The following is a 22,660-nucleotide window of genomic DNA, read 5'->3' as shown; positions in this document are numbered from 1 at the left end:
TTGGGTAATTAGATTATGTAGGTTTCAAGTGTGCGAGGCCATGACCCATGACCTGTCTATTGCATTGTGTGCCCACCGCCGAAGTCAAATCGCCTTCAGTCATCACAAGCTTGGCTCCCGTTCCCCTCCCTTTATCACGACTCCCACCCCGTTCCCTCCGGGGACACCACGCGGCTGCCCGCGTCTGTGACTTTCAGTTTTATATCCCACATAGGCGTGAAATTTGAAATCGCTCCCTCTCTCCCGCCATCCATGCACACACAGCGCGAACGAAGCTGCTGGGGTTGGGCATTTTAGGACTTTCACCATGGGAGTGTTGTTAGCCAGGTGAACCCCCAAACTGATGGAAGCTGATAAAACCTGGGGGCCAGGGCAGGGGCAGCGGGAGCTCGTGGGAGCAGGTCCGACCCGCGCGGGCCCATCCCGGGGCCCGGGCTCCGCTCGGCCACGCACGGGGTGCGCAGACCTCGGACCTGGAGAGGCGAAGCGAGGCGCGGAGAGGGGAGCCCAGGGGCGCGCGGGAGGGGGAGGCGGACGGGAGAGGAGCGAGCGGAAGCCGAGGAGGGAGGAGCGGCGGCGGAGGAAGGGGAGGAAAGGGGAGGAAAGGGGAGGAAAAGAAAGCGGCGGGGAAGGGGCCGCCCCGCCCAGCGCCCGCCTCCGCTCCCAGCTCCGCGCGGGCTCGTCCCCGGGCCTCCGCCGTCTCCGTCTCGGGTCTCTGGGCTGCTCGGGAAGCCGAGGTTCCCACCGGCTGGGCAGGCGCGCCCCCGCCCCGCGCGCCCCCGCCCCGCGCGCCCCCGCCCCGCGCGCCCCCGCCCCGCGCGCCCCCGCCCCGCGCGCCCCCGCCCCGCGCGCCCCCGCCCCGCGCGCCCCCGCCGTCGCCCGCGCGGCCCCGGCGCTCGGGGCATGCGCGGTGGGCGGCGCCGCTCCGGGCCGCCTCTGCCGCCGCGAGTAGGAAGCGCGAGCGCCGGGCGCCGGGCTGTCAGTGAGCGTGGGGCCAGCGAGCGAGCGGCTCCGGCTCCGGCTCCCTCCCCGGCTCCCGCCCGACTCTCCCCGGCCGCCGCCGCCGCCGCCCGTCCCCGCAGCGCCCTCCGCCGCCGGCCCGCGCCCTCCGCCCGGGGTCGCCCGCGGCCCCGCTGCGCCGCCCCCGCCCACCCGACCCTCCCCGGCTGCGGCTCCCCGGCGGAGGCAAGAGGTGGTTGGGGGGGACCATGGCTGACGTTTTCCCGGCCAACGACTCCACGGCGCCTCTGGACGTGGCGAACCGCTTCGCCCGCAAAGGGGCGCTGAGGCAGAAGAACGTGCACGAGGTGAAGGACCACAAATTCATCGCCCGCTTCTTCAAGCAGCCCACCTTCTGCAGCCACTGCACCGACTTCATCTGGTAGGTGCGCGCGGGGCCGGGCGCGGCGCGGCGCACGGACCACCCCTCGGACCCCTCTCGCCGCGCCCCGGGCTGGGAGCCAGCCCCTCCCGAGTCCGGGGGCCTTTCGCCCGGGGGACCCTCGCTCCCTAGCCCAGCCCCAGGTCCCAGGCGCGTCCGCTCCGGGGCCGACTCACTCGGGGAACTTGGAGAGCCGGCGGGAGTCCGGACTCTCGCCGGGAACGACGCGCGCGCGCCCGGCCGCTGCCACACACGCGGGCAGGACTCGCGGGGAAGTCCGCGCCCGGCCGCACGCCCCCTGCCGCTGCGGTGCGGGGACGCCGGCGGCGCGCGGTGGGGACGCGGGTCCCTGCCTCGGGTCCAGCGGCCGCGTTTGCCCAGGCGCGCCCGCCTTCGGGGCCGCGGCCGGCGGGGTGCGAGCGGAGGGGAGAGCGGAGAGGAGCACCCAGGGGGCAGAGTTTCCCGGGGCACGCGCCCGGGAGTGGGCGCGGCGGCCGGGCGGCTGCGCCTCGCGGTCCCGGCGGCTGGCGGGCCGGGCCGGGCGCATCGGGGCTGGGGGGGGGGGGGGGTGTACTTTATGTTTCCCAGCGGGCGTGGACTCCGCTGGAACCTTGGGTCGCTGCCTACTGTAGCTTGTACCTACTGGGCACGGAAAGACTTTGACTTTACAGGGCGAGCCCGACGGGAGGCGAGGCAACAAACTGTTGAAAGCTGGCGGTGGGGGATGGGACGCCAGCCGCGGGCGAATGGCCGGAGGACAGAGGGAGTCATTTAAAATAGACCCTGTCAGCAGGAGATTAGACCCGTCACCCCGTCCACGAGGACAGAGGCCTTATTTAAGAAAAATACTGTAAGGGCTAAAGGTGTCAGGGTTCAGGTAACTTCCAGTGAACTCAGCTCTGCTTAACCCTGGGGCCTCGGGGAGGAACTGGTCAACGGATGGGCCCCAGGGGCCTCTGAACCCTGTAACCTAGGTTCAGTTGTATGTGTTTTTTATTGGTGAGATAATTATAGTTTTCTTAGCCGGCTCTTGAAAGATTGGTGACCCCCACCCCACCAAAAAACAAACAAAAAAACCCAAAAGTTTAGAAATCTGGAATTAAGGGAACTCCAGGAGCTGCAGTTTGAGGAGCTGTAGGGTTTGTTTTTTTTTGCGTGTGTGTTTTCCCCCTAGGTTGCCAGACACCCTGCCTTTCCCATCCCTTCTGCATGGATAACTTCTCAAGGCCCCCAAGTCAGAGCTGTGGCTACGGTGCCTTACCTCTCACCCCTCACAGAGATGGATGGGGAGCTGGGCTGGGGTGACAGTGCCACAGAGCAGCCACCAGCTGGCTGCTTGCCATATGTATCTTGTTGGGGCCCTAGGGAGAGGTATGGATGGTTCTGTGTGAACCCATCATACCGGGGGGAAAAAACATCTCCAAGGGCGAATCCCACAACCATGGTCTAATAAGGTGCTTCGCTTTTGTGTGGATGGCTTTATTTGCATCTGTCACACCTGGGGAACATTATCTCTAAGGGAGAGCGGCGCCAAGGTGCTTCATTTTTCCTTTCCTTTTCAGAAATCTGCTCAAAAGTACACTTATACAAAAAGCACAGCCACCTCTATGAATGATTTCCATTGTGTAGTCAGCCTATGAAGCAATTATGCTCAGAGGAGTAGGTAATTGCAGACAAGGCCATTTAAAATAAGTTCTTGGCACATCAGGGGAAAGAAGATATTGCCTTTAGTTAAGGGGAGGTCTTCAGCCTCCCCATGTCAAGTATGAAATCCCATTAAAAGGGCACAGTTAGACTGCTGATGACTTTTGCAGGAGGTAGGTAAATTAGAACAGGGTCTGCAACCTACATACCCAGGCTAGTGAATGTCTTTTCCACTGTCATTTGCCCTGAAGGATTAGGCCTTGGTGGCCTGATGTGGGCGTCAGGTCACCAGGTGTAAGGTAAAGTGGAAAATAAAAGTCAACCTCTCTTCTCCCTGAGTAACCCCTGTAACATTTCTCCACTCAGCTTAAAGCAGCCACTTGGAAGTTGGAGAATATTCCCCAGGCTCGTCGAGCAGCGGTTTTCATTTCTCAGTGCTCTTTCGTTACTGTTTTTCTGGATCCTTGATTTGAGTTTTACTTAAATAGTAAAGCACTGATAACTTAGGACTAAGTGTTTGGGTTTTAACTTTTTTTTTTTTTTTAGGGGAGATGACTAAGTTAATTATAAAAAATATGTGAAGTGCTTTGTAAATTTAAAAAGCTACATAAAGCAAGAGATTATGACTAATAACCTTCTGGAAAAATGCGGTTCACCCTCTTTGGAACCCTGTTTGCAATTTAATGCTCGTGTCAAGGTTCTCCACTTGGAGAGTAAATTCTCTAAAGTAATTTACAAGAACAAAATAGCCTCTGTATGTGTTTCAAATGCTCTTGGTCCCCAGTAAAAAAAATTAGATCATAATCTCAAATGCAAACAATAGGAATACTTTGTAAAAATCTGGCTCTTTTAAGCCAAAATTTAATATTAAGAGTGGTGCTGTTTGGTAATTTCTAGACAAGTAATATTTTAAACAAATTCATAACAAATGAGGAAATCACTTTTTAGCTGTCGTTAGGGGGGGAAAAAAACTTTCAGTCGGTCCTTAGGGACCAAATTAAGCCACTTTGACTTTTTTTTTTTTAAACATAGTCCTTTATGTTATTTGAATATTGTGACCAGCAACTTTAAATGTACATTATGTGCTGGTCTTGAAATTTAAGAATTGGTAACAGTGTAAAAATTTGGTAAGAATCTTGAAATAGTTCAGTGAGCTATTGAAATAGTTCAGTGAGCCTGTAGAGGCCAGACAGAGTTTTTCAAAGTTGAATTGACACAGTACTCTGAGCTATTTAGGCATGTTTTCTTATTAAATCATTGGGTTTTATGTACATATTTTTAACTCTGTAGAATATGTTGTCACATAACTGGCTTAAAATATGGCATCCAACACAATATGTTAAGATATTTTTTTCCTGTTTCTGTTTTTCAGGGGATTTGGGAAACAAGGTTTCCAGTGCCAAGGTAAGCTGCCATGTTTGACTTTTCTTTTCATGAAATAAGCATTCCAGACAGGAACTGTGTTTCCAGTCTCCTTTTCTTTGTCATCCAAAAAAGTTATTTAGATATTTTCAAAATACGAGGGCTGCAAATTTGGACCTTAAAAAAAAATTAAAAAAAAAAAATCATGCGGTATTTATTGCCTAGTAATCTGCATATAGAGCTGCCTTTTTCTCATTGAAAAAAACAAAACCTTTCTGTAATTTTAGCTTTTGCCAAGAACATTCTTGTCAGAAACTGCCGCCTTTGTGTGGGTGTTCGGGAAGAAATGGAATCGCTTTGTAATTGTGTGGCTTTTCTGGTTCCTCACCCGTTTTTATTCATCTCTTGCCCATGCATTGATTTGGGCTCCAATTAATTTTAGGCCACACATTATGCCAGGAAGTTGTTTGTTATTTGATGGGTGACTGTCGTCCAGAACAGAGTCTGCACGTTTCGAGGTTGTGTCGGTGATTTGGTCGTGACTGCTTGCTGTGGTATGAGGCACATTTTCCCTTCTGCTTAGATCTGTGACAACATATGATGCTATCCATTTATCCAGAGAGAAACCAATTAGTCTCTTCCTCTGATTTCTCACAGGTCAAACATAGAACTTTTTATACTCTCTATTCTATTTGTTTAAATCTTTTTTTTTTTTTTTTTTAAAGCATTTTATAGTTTGTGAAGGCATCCTAGGTTTATTAGCCTGCCTTCTGGCTCTCCTGCTCACTGTCTATATCACGTTTATTTAGTTCTGGTTACATTTCCCATCTGGGCATAGGTTTATTATTAGGGCAAGTAGAAAGTACATCCTAGCTTGGAAAATATTCCCCTAACACTGTTGAATATTAAGTGCATGAGAGAGGGAGAGAGAGAGAAAGACTATGTATGTACTTTTTGTAAATTTACAGTTAATCTAATAAGTTGATTACCTTTAAAACCTTCTGCAAATCTGTGAACTTGTTTTTTATATACAGGGTGGGGCAAAAGTAGGTTTACAGTTGTTCGTATGGAAAATACAATAATTAATAACACAAGAATAAACCTACTTTTGCCCCACCCTGTGCCTTTTCCAAACATTTTAGATGCCAGGGTTTTATGGTATAATTAATACTTGACCTTTCTTCACGGTGTGCTTAAAACCCCTGTTGAATAAATCATTTTGAGAGTTGCATTGGGAAATCGGGGGATAGTCCTTTAGAAAGAAGAGAGTAAAGAAAAAGGTGTGTCGCAACAGTATCTTTATTATAAAAGATGAAGGTGTAACTCTTTCCGTTTCTCAGCGCTGTGGACCTGAACTTCTTAGGCAGTGTTTGGGCCTACGCTTGAACATGATTTTAGGAGTTTAAGGGTGTAAAGTCGAGATTGTGGACTAAGGTGGCTCACATCTGTTATTTTTAGTAATGTGTTTGGGTGGGGGACCTGTGGAAACTTACAAGAAAAAATATTTACTAAATTTTCTAAATAACATCTAGCAGAAAGTGGGTATGTTATTTTAAAAACTATGACTTTCTGCATATAAAGAGCTCAGGATCAAGCTGGTCCCTTTTGGACGTGCTCTTGTGAGCAGATTTTGTTGGTGAAAATCGAAGAATGGCTTCATTATTGGGCCACAAGGGGGAACCTGAACCGTCTCCCCTCGCAGGGCATCTATTGAATTTTAGTGAATTAGCAGATTCAGTCTCAGCATAACTCCCTTTAACCTAAATTATAAAACTGATAGTCACAAAAGTTGTGAACACTGTATAAAAATAAAATTGTATCCCCTTCTGCCTTTCCACCCTCAGTGATAACTGCTGTCTAAGATGCCCATTCATTCGCTCAGTCACACGTACTTAGTGTTTTAAAGAGATACCAAATTTTTAATCATTCTGCAGCTTGGTTTTTTTACTCAGCAGCGTGGGGTGGGTATCCTTCCATGTCAAAACATCAGTTCTGCCTACTCTGTTTAGTGGTTGCATATGTGGACATATCAAATTTATTCACCCACTTCTCTATTGATGGATAATTTAATTGTTTCTAAGTTCTTACTGGTACAAGTACTGCTGTTGGTAATATCCTTGGACAATAGATACTTAGAAGAGAGTGTGTATACATTTAAAATTTTAATGAGTATAGCCAAGCTGCTCTCCAAATAGTTTCCAAATTACATTTTCAGTATTAATCTATGAGAAATACCCTTTTTCACTCTTACCAGTACTGGCTAATCTCAACCTTTTACGTTTTTGCTCTGGTAGGTGAAAAGCCCCCCAATTCCATCTCCTGGGTGAGGCGGAGCATGTTTGCAAGCGTGTTTTAGCCGTTTGTATCTGTTCTGTGAATTGCCTCACTTGACCTGTTACTTGCATCCAGGGTTTACACATGAGACGAATTAGAGCAGTGACTATGTACTTTACGCACTGTTCTTTGCTTTGATGAAGAATGAAATGCCAGATCTCTTTCACCAGTTCTCCTGCCGCATTTGCAGATTTTGATTCACAGAAACCATTTCCAGTATAAAGCTATTTGTAACGTGCGGCCTGCTGGTTGGCGTTTCAGTGTGCGTCATCTGTGTTTGACTTTGAGCTGGCATGCTAATCAATCCGTTGTATCTTATTGGTGTAACTTAAAGATACATGTTAGCTCAGGACAGTGCTTTTTAACTGCACAGACATGGTTACCCAGTGTTTACTATGTTGGCGCTCAGCTTGCAATTACTTTTTATAACATCTGAGCATTTTAGAATGTTTGCTCAGTGTCCTCTGACTTGAAACTTTTCCTCGGGGCTCTGTTTGATAGTCCCAGTCTCATCCATGGGTTTGGCGACACACCCTCTGGCAACGGCAGCTGGAGCTGGAGTCTACTTTTTGTCCTGATCCATCAGTTTTCTCACCTGATGCAGGCAGCCGTCTTCTAGCTTTTAGTACATTGTGTTGCTTTGGTCAGTAGACACACAATCCGTACCTAAGGATTCATTTTTAAACGAAAGGTGCCTAGGTCCCAAATGAGTCACACGTTCATGTAATAAGATTGCTTTCGATCTGAAATATTCACCATCATTCTGCTTAGTAAATGTGAAGTAAGGATTGGAAGACTAAAGGAATAAGTGGGTTTTGGTCCTTAAAACTGGGTTTGGCATCTATGCCGTTTAGAAAGCAGCATGTTTTACAAGCACGTACAAAAAGCTTGTCAGTTTATTTCCCACGTCTTCCCTTCTGCAAGATACAGCATAAGCGGGAGCAGGAAACTTTACTGAAGAGAGGTTGATTACCTCAGTGGTTAGAGCATCAGCCCTTAGCAGACTGAAGGGTCCTGGGTTCAATTCCTGCCAACGGCTCATACCTTGGTTGCAGGCTTGATCCTGGGCCCCTCTTGGGGCATGTGTGGGAGGCAGCCAATCAGTGGGTCTCAGTGTTTCTTTCTCTCTCTCTCTCTCTCCCCTCCCCCTTCCACTCTCTCTGAAAAGCAATGGAAAAATATCCTCAGGTGAGGATTTAAAAAAAAAAGAGAGAGTGATGAGGTTATTCCCACTTTCACTCCAAAACCATATTTCTGGGGCAGGTAATACTGGAGGACGCCATTGTCAGGATTTGCTGTCTGACATAGTGCAGCCAAGGGCCTTAAAACACTGGCGAGAAGAAAGGCTTCAGGGCAGATCTAGACGCCATGAAACATTTTTCTTATGGTTCTTAGAGATGAAGACAAGCTTTCCCTTTGCTGATCTGAAATAACCCTTGAAACAAGATGACTCAAACTTGCCTTTTGGTTTTTGTCGTAATGTTGTTGGTTGTCTTGATCTGGCCCGTGCTTATGAAGCTCACTGGCCCTTGTCCCCCTGTGTTTTTCAGAGAAAGGAGCGGGAGGAAGGGAGATGGGCTTGTCTGGCTTGGTCACTGAGGGACTTGAGATTCGAGCCTGGAAGGTCTCTCTCCAGTTGGGGTTTGTGTCCTGTCCTGACTGCTTCCGAAAGCAGTGGTCACGGAGCGGAAGGACCCCCGAGCTGCGCAGAGGTTTTCCCCTGGGCAGTGGGGCCCGGACAGTCTTACTTTCAAACATCTGCTACTTTCGCTGTTGGAAAGGGGAGGAGCCAGCTCGCTTTTTTCCTTCTCAGAGTCAGCAAGACCCGTGTGCGGCTCCAGTTACAGCGATAGAAACAGACTACACATGCGACCTGCTTATTCGACGTGCCAGCCTCTCCCGGCCTGTTACATCTGACTCACCTCCCTGTGCTTTTCCTGACTTTTCCATTCTTTCTCTTTTGTTTAATGTCACAAATTAAAATGCCCTGGGAACTGAGGCTCTCCGATGAAGGTTTTCCCTAAAGAGAGCATCAGAATCAATCCCTGCCAATGACCGTGAGCCACAGGGGACTGTCGGCTCTGAATGAGGGACTCCGGGGTGTTTGAGGGGACTGCAGGGGGTTTGTTTACATTTACATGCTTTCAATCTGCCACGGGGAAGCACTTTTTAAAAAATATGTTTTAATTGATTTTTTTTAGAGAGAGAGGAAGAGAAACGGATAGAGAGATGGAGACATCCATCGGCTGCTTCCTGCACGCCCCCTCCTGGGGATCGAGCCGGCAACCTGACCGGGAAGCGAACTGGTGGCCTCTTGGTTCATGGGTCGATGCTCAACCACTGAACCACACCAGCCGGGCATGGGAAGCACTTTTGAATCTTGAGCCTTTTTCCCTGCTAAGCTCATACCCAAATATTGTGCTTACCTTGTGTCTCTCCCAGAAACTCTGTATTTTTTCAGGAATTAAGGGTTAAAAATCAGCCTCCTTTGGCCTTTGCTGAGGACAATCGTTTCAGAAGGCCTGCTTTGGGTTAGATATTTCCATCAGCTCACCTGAGCAGGGTGGTGGTTTATATTCCTCCTGTAAGAATGAAATTTGATGTTCGAGGGAAAGAAGAAAAGAGAGCGAGTCCTCCTTGGCCGTTCGAGCTGAGGAATTCCAGAAAACCAGGCCAGCTGAAGGGAGGGTGACCTTTAGCAGAACAGGGATGGAGTTGGCAGCTTTTCAGAAAGGATGTCTAGTTATTCTCATCAGAATGCAGGGCCTGAGAGCCAAGAAGTGCGGGCACCAGGTGCCAGGAGATAGGAGGGGGCTGAGGTCCAAGCTGGGTGGAACGTGAGGTTGGCCCTCTTTACCAGAGCGTGTCCTGCGGCGTACGGGGTTGGCCACCTCTGAACTCAAGACAGGCCATTGATTTTCAAAGTTGATGCCAAGATTTTTTTTTCTTGTTTGATCACAGTTGACATTCAGTATTTTGTATCAGGTGTACAGCATAGTGGTCAGACATTTATGTAATTTACAAAGCGATCCCCTCTCCCCTCTACACTCCCCCGTAAGTCTAGTTACCCACCTAATGCCAGGATTTTCCATCCTTTATCTTCAAAACGGGGGGTCAGCCTCTTGGCACCCCGCTTCTCATTGGTCCCAGATTAGAAGCTCTGCTCACAATAGATGAACTCTTTCTACAGAGTTATCTATAGAGTTCCAAAAAGACAGGCCCACGGGAGAGGGCGTAATTTGAAATAATAGTTGTTTCAGCTTTGAAGAGGAAATTGTCAATAATACCTAAAATACGGAAAAGTGCAGTGGAGGTGGGCAGTTAAAATTTCTTTTCTCCCTGGCCGGTGCGGCTCAGCTGGTTGGGTACCATCCTGTCCACCGAAAGGTTGCTGGTTCGATTCCCGGTCAGGGCACATCCCTGGGTTTTGGGCTTAATCCCCTCGTCGGGGGCATGCAGGAGGCAGCCAATCGATATTTCTTTTTAAAAATCAATAAAAAAATCTTTTCAAAAACCCTGCTTTTCTTTTCAATAGCTTTCCCCCCACAAAGATGCATTCATACTTGTTAGAAATAGGGCCACGTGGACAGCTAGTGTTGGGCACTCCCATTTGGTGCTGCGTACCTGTCGGAATCGTACTTAGTACATTAAGTGAACGTGTTCCGTTGTTTCGTTCACGCATCCCGGCCAGAAGCGGATGCCGTAGCACGTGAGTGGCTGTTCTTTCTGCTAGGCAGTAGAATCCGAATAAGTATTTGTTTTGTGAGAATGAATCTGACATGTAAGTTTCCTTTTCTTTAATTTTTTGGTGACGTGGTTTACTGCCCTCTTGAGTGTTTCACTCTCCGGGAGGGCATTATTCAGATTTAAATTTTTAGGCATGTCACCCCTTGGTTTGCTCATTCAGTTTCCTCCAGAGTATATTCTTGATTCCAGAACGGCGTTCATCTCAGGGCATCCCTCTCGGCTGCAGGCCGGCTCCTCGCCAGGACGTTCTGTTCTGTCCCTTACGTGCTGCTCCTTGGTTTTTCACACTCACGTGGGGATGGATGCTTCCCTTCTTCCCATCCTCCCAGTCGTCCCAAATATGTTGCAGTTTCCCAAAAAGTGTTTTCTTCCTTCAGTTCTTTCCCCACCCTCCTTTCCCCCCATGAGTCTTAGCCTGGACCTTTTCCGTCCCCCGGCCCGCCCTGTGGCGGGACCCTCACCTTGTGTCGTTTCTTGTCTGTTTCTCTGCCAGCCCGGGGAGCAAGGACGGAGGCTCAGTTCTGTCTCCAGTGTTTAATGCAGTGCCTGGCGCTCAGTAGACACTATATAAATATTAGGAGAGAGACGATAGGAATGTCCAGAGCCAGGAGGATTACAGTGCCTTCAGCCTGCCTTTAAAAAAAAAAAAAAAATCTAGTTTATAATCTAAAGTTATGTCAAATAGGGTAGATCTCTAGGTGGCTTAAGAGAAAGTACTTTCTGAAGCTAAGCCTACTTATTCAAAACACGGAGCAGAAAATTTTAATTTGTATCTATCGTAAGCTCTATGCGATGCTAAACCTACAGAATTAATACTGTAGGAATAAACCACTTTAGATGCTCTCCTGTCTTTAGAAAGGTATCCAAGCCTCAGAAATGAATCTTATGGCCACGAATTAAACAAGTATGTTACAGGCTGCAGCAGGAGGGGGAAATGTCCGGGGGGGGGGGGTGTAAAACCATCTCCAGCCCACGTGTTTGGTGCCGTCACTGAAGGGTTCGTTTTATGTCGAGATTGCTAAGAGCCGAAACCAGATGGCCATGCTCCAGAGGGAGGAGTAGCTCAGCTCGATTGATTCTGGTTTTCTTAAACAACTTGTACCCAAGAGGTGTCTGGGCCTTGATGTGAGAGGAATGATGAGGCCACAGTAGAGACGCCAGAGGAGAGGTTAGACCTGAATTACAATCACTTTCTTTTTTTTAAATCCTCACTTGAGGATATTTTTTCCATTGCTTTTCAAAGAGAGTGGAAGGGAGAGAGAGAGAGAAACATGGATGTGAGAGAGAGAGAGACATCGATTGGTTGCCTCCCGCTCATGCACTGACTGGGGCTGGGGGTCAAATCCTGCAACCGAGGTACATGCCCTTGGCTGGAATCGAACCCAGGACCTTTCAGACTGGGGGCCGGTGCTCTGACTACTGAGCAAACCGGCCAGGGCTGAATTACAGTCACTTTGAAGGTTTTATCCAGTTGAAGGGAAAGACAAACTGATGTTCATTAAATGGTGCCATATGCTGGACCGTGAGGAGCTTTCACATTTTATATACTTTCATTCCAGAAACCACCCCAGTAAACACAGGGTGTTATCCCCCACTTAGAAACAAGAGGGCTGGAGAATTGACCAGGCTGGGGGTGGGGCCTGGGCTCAGATTCTAACAGTTCTGCAGAAAACATCTTTCAGAGCCAAGTGGAAACTTTGCGGGTACTTACAGAGCCTGGATTTATATTAGGAGAGGAAAGAATGATGCCCGTGAGGGAAACATGAAACATTTCTTGGTGACAGACTGAAGGCTTCCCCATCCTCAGCTGTCTGTCAGAATTTCCATGACAAGCCCTTCATTTCAGGTCTGTTTCCTTCCAAACTTTGAAACCTCCTGCTAGATTTTAACCCGATCCACGAACATCTCAGTATCGGCAGAGAATTAACCGTCAAATCTAATTGAAATTACTAAGGCTACGCGGCTTTAAAAAAAAACAAAAAACCTCTGTTAAATTATACAAACTGGAAAATGGTTTCTGGAAATAGATTTCTATCAAAAAACCAGGTGGAAGGGAACGACTTGATTAATTGTCAGCACAAGATAAGAATGATTGAAGAGGGAGTTCACAAGGCAAGATCGGCTTGCAGACAGTCCATCGCTAATGCTTTCTCTTGCTGGGTTTCCTCCAGCATCTCGTTTTGGCATTTGGGGGAAATACAAGCTCCATCTGTGTCATTCGGGGTGACCCCAATAGGCAGGTAGGAGATAAATAATGAGGTGGAAATATGGGCTGTGAAGGTGTGAAAAGTTCAGCTCCAACTTGGACAAACCTGTGTGAGAAGTGGGATAAGAGGAGGGTCCAGGTAACAGCTGAATTCTGCGAGCAAAATTCTCTTAGAGCTGCTCTAGCTCCGATCAGGGCCGGCGACCCTGTCGGTGAGCCCGTGGCTGTTTAGGGATGTGTATAAGTAGCTCATGGCCGGCAGTGCACAGAGTACAATGTGGATAATTTCCTGTACTGGAAACACTAACGGTCACCCATGCGCTTTCTCCAAGACACTGTTCTAAGCACCCTTCATTCACGCATCTGTCCCTCGCCATTCTGAAAAGGGTAAGCAGTGCTGTCCCCGTTTCACAGGTGAGGAGACGGGCACTGAGGCACAGAGAAGTTTAGCAACTCGCCCAAGGTCACACAGTTAGAAACTGGCGGAGCCGGGATTCAAACGCAGGCAGTAGGGGTCCGGACTCCATGCTGTTAACCCAAGCGCTCTCTCTGCTGCCTCGGGGCTCCCCTTCCAGCCTTGATTGTGGAGGTGTGGCCGGTGAAGGGTTCAACTCCAGAGCACTCCTGTGCTTGCTACCTGTCGCGGGAGATTACGCCGACACTCAGACCTCCGCTGTGTCTATTGTGCGGGACACCGTGGGGCCTGGGCAGCCTGGTGTCAGGGAGCTCAGATGAAACAACCCATTGTCCTGTGGGTCGGGATGAAACAGCGTCGGCGCGTGTGAGCGGGAGGAAGATGGTTTCTGGGCTCACTAGGAGGTGGCTTTGATTTGGGCTCTGTAGGATGCGTAGGGTTTCCTTTGCAGAGATGTGGGGAGATGTTCCAGTGCGAGGAAAAGAGCATGAGCCAAGGAGACTCGTACGTGCAGGGAGCCCGAGAGGCAGGAGGGAGGCCAGACTATCTGAGATGTCAGTGCCCAGCCCCAAGAACAGGCTGGAGAAATGTATGTGGAGTACTCCATGCTTTTCCCCAAATATTGGTTCTTCTACACTGATACATTATTTCCTTTTGTGTCTTTTTTTTTTGGTATGTCCTGCTTCCTTTTCAGAAAAATGTTGCAGTGACAGGAGATTAAAGCTTGTATCGCCATGAAAGATCTATTGTATCGAAGTTTGGAAAATAACTTCCAGTTTTAGAAACTGTGCGCCTTGGACTGTATTCCAAGGGCCTCTCCTCTGACCACGCTGTTACCCTGGGTCACAGCATCACGGTGGCAGTCCCGGGTCTTACAGCATGGGGATTATGGAGGGGGGGATACACACCCTGAGTTATGCTAGATCTGTTCGTGTGCATTACTAGGGGAAATGATAAATAAAACATTTACATATTTAAAATCAGCAGTTTCTAGTGACTGACCTCTTCCGTCTGAACTTCTGGTTCATTATCAGTACTTTTTTTTTCTTTTCGACTTTGAGCCCAGCAGGAGCTTTTTAGTATCTGAAGCTATGCACATAAGTAGCCAATCCCCTTCACTCACATCTCCATTTGTTTGTTTCCTTCCCTCAGGTTTTCTAATTAAGTAGGATTTGTGGTGCTGTTTGCTGTCATTGACAAAGCTCTCATTGATTCCAGAAAGTTAGGCTTGTGCCGGGGACGGCTTTTGCTAGCTTCCATTTGGATGTGTCTTGAACTTAAGTGGCAGTAAATGAGCATAAATTATTTTCCTGTTGAATTTATGCACGTCACTGCGTAACTATCCTAAAATTGTGAGCATGGGAGATAACTCAGTTTTTAAAATAATCTAGATACTGCAAGTTGATTCTTAACTATTTACAATGTGCAAAGTAGTTTAAATCATACTTATTTTCTTGTATTCTTAAGAAAAGGTGCTTTTGAAAATGCAGTTGGAGTCATAGAAAGTTGTGTGAGGATGTTTACCGTTCAATAGGTAGATTATAAAATGCCATGTGAGTCATTTGCCTAATAATAGCTCTGAAATCTGCTTCTGAGTAAATCTAATTCTTTCACACGCTGATCACTTTGACCAGTAAAGTGATTTTTGACGCCTTAGTTTCACATCAGTTACTTTGATCTGAGTGACTCATTAACTTGGAAAACTTCATCATTCTTCTGTTTTGATTTCATTTTCTCTCTGTACCACATATGTGCCTTTAAAAATAAAACGAGTCCTGGCCAGTCTTGCTCAGTGGTTAGAGCGTCGGCCCTCGGCCGGAAGGGTGCTGGGTTCGATTCCAGCCAAGGGCACGTACCTTGGTTGCGAAGGCAACCAATTGATGTATCTCCCATCAAGTTTCTCTCTCTGTTCCTTCTACTCTCTCTGAAAAGCAATGGAAAACATGTCCTCTGAGGATTTACAAAAATTAAAAAGGTAAAATAAAAATAAAATGATCTTTCACTTTAAACAGTTCAGAAGCACACAGGGCTGATTTTCTTTTTTCTTGTTTATTCTTAAGGTCCAAATGCAAGATTAGGGATAAGGGCGGAGGGATGCATTGTCCCTCCCCCCCCCACCCGTTTTTGTTATTGCTGCTTAATTGCACCGGAGCATCTGCTGGTATTGAGCCAAGTCTGTGCTCGTGTGGTACAAACTAGCTAAGCGAGATTGCATTTTATAAAGATGAATTATTGGGCGGGAGCTGGGATAGTTGGTATGCTTAAGGCTTGCTTATGGTCTAAGAGGAATCTAATGAGATGCTGTAGAAGGATAAGTGAGATAAAAGGTAAAGTATAGAGAGCCCAGGACCACCCATGGGCGAGGCTCTCGGCCGGCTGAATTCTTTAGTTACCATGATAATAAGAGATACGATGCTAATGCTTTTCATGATTTATTTTAAATTTAAAGCATAAACTGGGGGAAAATAAAGCATTCGTGATAGTGTTTGATAGGATCATTTGTCGTGTATCTGATCATAATCTGAGCAATCAGATGTTTTCCTCGACCATACATCAGCCCACTCCTTTAAAAAAATACTGTTGCGTTGGAGTAACGCTATTCTGGGCGGGTCAGCCTGTGGTCACTGGTTGCTGGGTGGCTGTCACTGTGAGTTGACATTGCTTCTTGTTGGGATCTTATCTACAAGCAGGACAATAGGAATGGAAGCCTGTCCTGAAGGTCAGGGAGCTCATGCCTGCTCCTTCCCGGAGACATGAGCTAGGAATTCAGAGCTTCAGAGACCCGGGAAGGCGGCTTATGCTCTAGACGGCTGGCGTCCAGTAGAATTCTGTGCCATGATGGGAATGTCCTTTAATCTGCACTGTCTCGTATGGTGGCCACTAGCACTGTCTGACTATGCAGCACTTGACATGTGGAGCTGAATTTTCTTTTAAATTAAAGTTTAAAGTTCAGTGGCCATGTGCTGCAAGTGGCCACCACATTGCAGAGTTCAACTCTGGGACATCCCTAGGGATTAAAATCAGGTCATACTCTTCAAACCTTTCCTTGTAAAATAAAACATCTATAAAACCACACACAAAATCTATGGCTTAAGGAACTATTACAAAGCTAACATTGCTGTAACCACTACCCCAGTCGAGTAGCAGAACCTGGCCAAGTTCTCCATCTGCCTTGTCCCTTCCCTCAGATTTTTTGGTTGTGTGAATTTCTTTTAGTTTCGTCGCCCAAGTGGCTGTCCTTAGGCACTGTCGTCCGATCTTGTGCATTTAAAAATAACTGGAAGTGTCCTTGCATCTCGCAGTCTACAACTTCACTCTCTTTATTTTCCACCCCGGGGAGGACCCGGGCTATGGGACCGTAGGGTTTCTTGCGGCATTTTGCCGATGGCGAGCTCGTGGGCGGGAACATGGCACCTGATTCCTCTAGTTCTTGCAAATTGGCAGCTGGGTCTAGAGATTTGACCGGTTGGACTCAGGTTCATTCAGGGTCAGATAGTTTTTAAGATGCCGTTATAACTTCGCATGCTGGTTGGTTACGTGTATGTCATTGTGGAAAGAACACCAATGGCGTGTGTTTCCATCAAAGTATCCAACACTGAGAACGGCTACCTGTTAAATTGGTTTATGCTAAATTTCACAGTGTGCAGTCTGCAGCATGGCAACTTCTGCGTGGTCCTTGTGGGAAACCAGGTTGTCAGAGTTTCTCTCTCAATGCGTGGTGTTCACAATACCTCTGTGTACATTTTAGTTTTTAGTAAGTACTTCTGTGTGCAAGAGAAGGGGGTGTGGGGGTGTGCCTGCCTGCTTTTGGGGGGGCGGTGGAAAGAACTGCCAATTAAATTGTAATGTAGTCATTTACTTGTCCGAACCTCACCCTTATGGCTGTACATACCTTCTTCTTTTTTGGTTCTTGGTCTTTTGACCTAATTGGGCTTTAGAATTATTTTTGCACCCTGGAACATCTAGGGGCAATGAGAAGAAGCACTTGAGAGGGGAATTTGGTGTGTTCTTATTTGAAGAAGCAGATGGGTAAACAGCTCTGGGGCCTGCAGTGTACAGAGCCGTGCTCCAGCTAGTGATACAGAGGAGGAGGGGTATCCTAAGAATTAGAGGGCCTGTTCCCTCTTATCGGGGAGTTTAAAGTATAACTGGGTAAGTGTGACTTAGACGCTGAAGAGTTCTTTTATTTAAAAGAAGTCCACATGTATAAGTGTAAGTGTAAAAAAAAGTCAAGAGACCTTTCTGTGTGGCAGATCAGACTGGACTGGAAATGAGCTCATCTTGGATTAAATCCAGCGTAGGCCTCTGTCCACTTTGTCATGGGGGGCTGGGCCCTATTAAGGGTAATAAATTCTTGCCATGGTCTTCGTTCAGCTTCAGAACCCTTCTCAGCTCGGTACTCCCAGTAGCCGTGGCACATCATTGGACTGGAATTGACCCGAAAGACCGAGTCTATTCGTCAGTCCTGGGCCATCTGGTTTCCAGGTTCCCTCCTACCTCTTGATCTCCGGGGGATGGAGATCCTCAGATGTGCTCAATCTCCTTGCTACTCAGTTTTTATATAATTCCCCCTCTTCTTTTCATTCTTCCACAGAAGCATAATATCTTGGAAAAGTAATGTATGGTACTGAATTTTTTTCCCCCCCTAAAAATATTAGCATGAAATAGTGAAAGTTTCATGCAAATCAAACCGTCAGTTGTTGGGAATTGGCCATAAGCCAGGAAGGGAGTTTAGTTTAGGATGAGGAAAAAAAAAAAAAAAGCCCTGTTCATGCCTCAGTGTTGTTTTTCCTTTTTAACAGCATGTAAAATGTTAAATTTTTTCTGACTTCTCCTGGGCCCAAGCCAATGTTTTTTACTCTCCAATTTATGTGAATTCCTTATAGTCGAAATCTGGTATTTGAGTCATGTTTTGGTTCGTGGTGTTTTACAGAGCTCTGTGACCCTAGTAATCACTCTGAAGGCCCTCTCTCTCTCTCTTTTTTTCTAATCTGGAGAGGAAAGAAAACACGAGGAGTTGAGCTTTCTTTGTGTTTGATCTTGTAGGAACCATAATGAAGGCTGAGATAAGGGTACCCTAAGCCCAGCGATGGCTGATGATAGCTCGAGCACAGATTGCTCTATTCAGAAATGTACGAGAGAGGAAATTATGTTGGAACCAGCAAGCCAGGATGCAATGTTCCTAAAACTGTTTGAGGACAGAGTTAAAGGAGAGGAGAAAAGCTCTGAAGGGTGGGTAGCTGTGCTTTTTTTTTTGGAAAGCTTGCTTACAATCCTTTGAGCTAGATAGAGCCCCGGGATTACTTGGAGTTTATAAGACTGCAAGCTTTCTCATGCACAAGTCCTATCTGTGCAAATCTGACCTTTAAAATAATTTCCGTTACTGTCTCCCATCCCTCTCCTTCTCCTCTCTCTTTTTAAAAAAGCTGCCCATCTGTGTGAAGTTTTAGGTTTTATGGTTGATGTTGAGGCCCTGAGACCTCCATGTATGGCTGGCTACCACCCATCTACTTAATAATTATATATTCAGTACATATTACCTCCCAGGCACTGTGCTCGTTGCTGGGAATAGTGAGAGTACGTACCTGGCACTTACTGAATATGTCCTTTGTATATGGTCTGGTGTTAAGCACTTTACATACATATTTTATCTAATCTTTACAACCAAATGAAGACAGGTTATTTTATGGAGGAGGCTCAGAGGTTGTTGCCTGAATCCTGCAACCAAGGGACTGGGCTCTAGGTTAGTATTGGAATATAGATATTGCTTATTGACTCTTTCTGTTGATTTTTGTGAAATTTCATCTAAAACGTGGTTTTTCCGAAAGGTAGATTCTTCGTGGATTTGTCTGTTTTTAAAAGCCGTTTCCCCGTGTTTACAGCTCGGATCCAGATGTTGTCTTCCCTCCCTGGCAGCCCCCAGCACCCATTACACACACAATGAAATGTAGAAAATCTGTCTGCACGGGCGCACGCTTTAATTTCCTGGTTGATATCCTGGTGGTGCGTGGGGGTGTGATCAGACAAGTGCCGTCAAGCCCAGCAAACGTTAAATTGGGGGGGTTTCAAAGACGTGTGGAATGGGTTTATAATTTAACAAAAGATTAACTCAGCCCTAACGTCTTACTTTCTGGGAGTGTTTGTTTTCTTCTCTGTCCTTGGCCGAGGCTGGGAAAGAACGTGGTGATTGCGTGTGTGTCGGGAGCCTGCTCTGTCCATCCCTTTGGGCTGTTGAGATCAAGGAGGTTGAACTTGCCCAGAGTCGGAGGGTAGTCTGGCCACCACCGGCTCACCTTCTGACCTCTGATGTGCTCACCAGGCTCATGGTGTGGGCTTCTAATTAGAAAGGGCCCTACTTTAATTAGCGTTCGTGAATTTTTTTTTTTTAATTTATCTTTATTGTTGAGTGAATTCTTGCTATTTTAAAGTTTGATCAAGGAGAGCTCTGCTGAAAGTGATACCAGATGGCACGTTCCCTTTCCATTTGATAATCAGTTTATTTAAAAATATTGTTTGTATTGTCTTCTACTTCCATAACCCCCAGAGAGTTGAAATCTGCTCTGTCAACTTGGGTCCTTTATCCATAGTACTTAATTCTTTAGTTCAGTTATCCTTCTGGCTCTGTCTTTCTATTTGTCATGATTTTGAAATTTGAAGTCACCTTTTACCTAGCTTTTGTTTGAATATTAGTGTGACAATTTTGGAGGAGAATTTCAGAAAATGAGGTCTAAAATTTTAGATGACTATTTAACGTGTATATTATATAATACATGTTATATAATATGTATGTATCATTGCGGTATCTGCCAGGTGTGGTGTCTAGTGCTGGAGCCTTAAATAAGCCGAACTGAGACTGTTGATTCCGTAATCCCTCCAGTAACGGACCCAGCCACTAATCCGGGAATCATGGGGACCAGCAATGACGGGCCGCTTGTGGAACTGGACACGAAAGGCCCCTGGGACTCTGGCTTTGGATAACAAGGGGGCCTAACTCAGTCTGGGGGTCAGGAAAGCCTCCCCTAAGGAAACAACCTTTGAATGAGCTCTAAAGATTGAAAAGGAGTTACCTAGACGGAGAAGAGAGGGAAAGCCTCCTGGGCAAGGCAGCCAGCAGCGCAAAGGCCGGGAGGGGGCGAGGAGGGAGCATCGTGTGCTCTCGGGACCAGAGCAGCCCTGCCCCAGGAGTGAGTGGCGCGGGGCGAGGAGGGGCTGGAGAGGAAGGCGGGGCCGCCTTGCAGGTCCTTAGACCACGTCAAAGACCTTGTCCTTTATCCGTGGGAATCCATGGGAGGGCTTTCAGGAAGGAGGTAGCTGATCAGAATTTCCTTGCGGTTCCCTGGAGAGCTCGTTAGAAGCGGGCAGGAGTGGATGGGCCGCCCCCTGGGAGGCCAGTCCCCATTCTAGTGAGAGATTTGGCCCCTGAAGCTGGAGGGGTGGCAGGGGAGAGAGGTTTCAAATCCAGGGGCTCCCTGAGGAGCTGCAGTCAGCTGGATGCGGTGCTGGGTTGGAGGTGGAAGGGGAGGGGCGGGTCAGAGGGCAGAGGGGTGGCCCCATTGGCTGTGTGCCACCAGCTAGAGGAAGGCCGGCGAGGGGTTGGGGAAGGGCACGTGGCTTTAAACCTGTTGGGTGAGAGGTGCCTTCGAGGTCTCCAGAGTGGGGCAGGGGAACGCCAGCTGGGTTTGGGCACTGGGGGCGAAAGGGGTGGCCTGGGAGTCATCTGCTCCCAGGTGGAACTGAATCAACCGTAAGGATTCGTGAGCCTGGGAGAGGGCACAGAGGGCCGGTGCCCCCGGCGTCGTGGAACCCTGACAGTCGGTGGCTGTGTGGCTGAGAGGGAGCCTGCAAAAGAGAGGGGTGGGGCGGGGCCGGGCAGGGCCCACGAGGCAGGAACAGAAGTCTTCCCGGCTGTGGCATAGGAAAGCAGGGGTCGAGGAGGACCTGTTGCTGTAGGTAGGGGAGGTTTCCAGACACGAGCTGTGTTCATGGACCGATGGGGTTGCAGCTTTATTGTCACGGGGCAAAGAGGAAAGGGAATGGGGACAGTAGCTCTCTGAGCAATAATACCCTGGACAGTATGAGGATTGTTCAGTTAAATGCACCCCAGTTGTTTTTTCGGGGTGATTCTGGCTCATGGTGCATTGCCTTTAAGGTTACAGCTTCCTAGGAATGCCCGTCTCTACCAACCAATCGGTAAAATCGTTCCCCCGCTTTCATTCTTCAGAAAGGAAGGGATAGCATTGGGTTTTATAACATTTTTAAATTTTTATGCATTCACCATCCAGTTTTTACCGAGCTGATCTCATTTGACCTTCTCTCTGCCTGGCTCTTGGGTATTAATTCAGAAGGAAACAGCTGGGAAAATAAGCTCTCCTCAGATCATTAATTTGTATGCGACTCCGGGAGGCATCACCCCCAGCCACTGCCCCTTTGCTTTTGTTGACTCAGCCAGGACATTTGTATACATCGGTAGAAGGACTGCCGAGTTATTTTATTTTTTTAGTCGCACAGCTGTAATACCTACTCATCCTATCAGAAAAGATAAAACGGATCAGCAGGCAAGCAAACGTTTGTCAGTGTTTGGAAGAGATTTTATTAAGCTAGAATATTCTATTAGAGACTCAACTCCATTTTCAAGCATTTCGTTAAAAGGGTCTTGGGATGAGCGCAGGAAAAGGGGTATTGGGGGCGTCCTGTGCTCTGACATTAACTAGATTACAGAATGTTACAAAGAGCTAAGATGGACTTTAAAACAGCAACAGGGCAGACGATTTCGGACTCGCGCGTGCGTGGGTGAGGCTGGTAGTAGTGGGATTAATGGGTTCCGGCTGCGGGGATCCTGGGAGGAATGAAGACACGTGGCCGCGTGTACTTTCCGTCTCCTCGTAGATTGTTTATTTCTGGTCTTTCTTCCTAGAAATTTTGTCTGTGTGAATAACTGCTCCATGTTTTGAGTCCCTGGAGCGACTCCATGAGTGACCACGGGGGCGCGTCCCCGACGCTGTTGACTGACGCAGCCCTGAGGATGAGTTCTGTCCAGTGTGTCAGGGGCGACGTGTAGAGATGGGGTGGCAGACGGAAGAATTTGGGGTTGTAGCTCCCTGCAGCCTGGGCTCAGGCTCTGAGGGAAGGGGGTTGGGCGTGCGGCCGTTTTAGTTGTGCGCTCTGACAACCTCGTCTTGGTCGTTTGGGTTGAACGACTTTGCCCCACGTGTTCCTCCCAACCGTCTCCTTAGCCTCGATTCACTCTCCTGAGCTTAAGTGTAATAAGGACCCCCCTGCACCTCCCTCTCTTTCGCCTCTGAAGACTCGTGTGTATTTATTACGCGCTCTCACGGGGCGATGCCACATCGTGGATTTATCATCCTTACACTTCCATTGGATGAGCGGAGATGGGCAATCTGGTAGCAGCACATTAATCCCCAAATCTCAGTGGCTTCACATGACAGAAGTTGGCTTCTCCCGCTCCATGCACACCCGCTGTGAGTCCACGAGGGGACTCTGCTCCCGAGTTTTGTAGGATTTTAATGTGGAGAGCATGGGGCTGCCTCCTTCGGAAGCGCGGGGGGAGGGG

The 22,660-nt window shown here is 47.9% G+C and overlaps 1 protein-coding gene across 2 annotated transcripts in view; it reads left to right on the top strand.

Annotated features, from left to right (window-relative positions):
• Positions 1–1,182: 1,182 nt before the first annotated feature.
• The window catches only part of PRKCA (protein kinase C alpha), a 248,670-nt gene continuing 227,192 nt past the window's right edge, over positions 1,183–22,660 (top strand). Inside the window, exons 1-2 of one of the 2 annotated variants that reach the window (XM_087826312.1) lie at positions 1,183–1,381; positions 4,398–4,429. In XM_087826312.1, coding sequence (XP_087682438.1) covers positions 1,209–1,381; positions 4,398–4,429 — 205 coding nt within the window. In that variant the 5' untranslated portion in view covers positions 1,183–1,208. Of the gene's footprint in view, positions 1,382–3,043; positions 4,430–22,660 lie in introns of those variants that run through there. The other variant, XM_087826313.1, reaches the window with a different exon arrangement.

Source organism: Miniopterus natalensis, chromosome 17 (genome assembly GCF_054644295.1).
Source record: "Miniopterus natalensis isolate mMinNat1 chromosome 17, mMinNat1.hap1, whole genome shotgun sequence".
Classification (NCBI taxonomy): domain Eukaryota; kingdom Metazoa; phylum Chordata; class Mammalia; order Chiroptera; family Miniopteridae; genus Miniopterus; species Miniopterus natalensis.
Note: the sequence above shows the minus strand (reverse complement) of the source record. Positions and strands in the feature narration are given on the sequence as shown.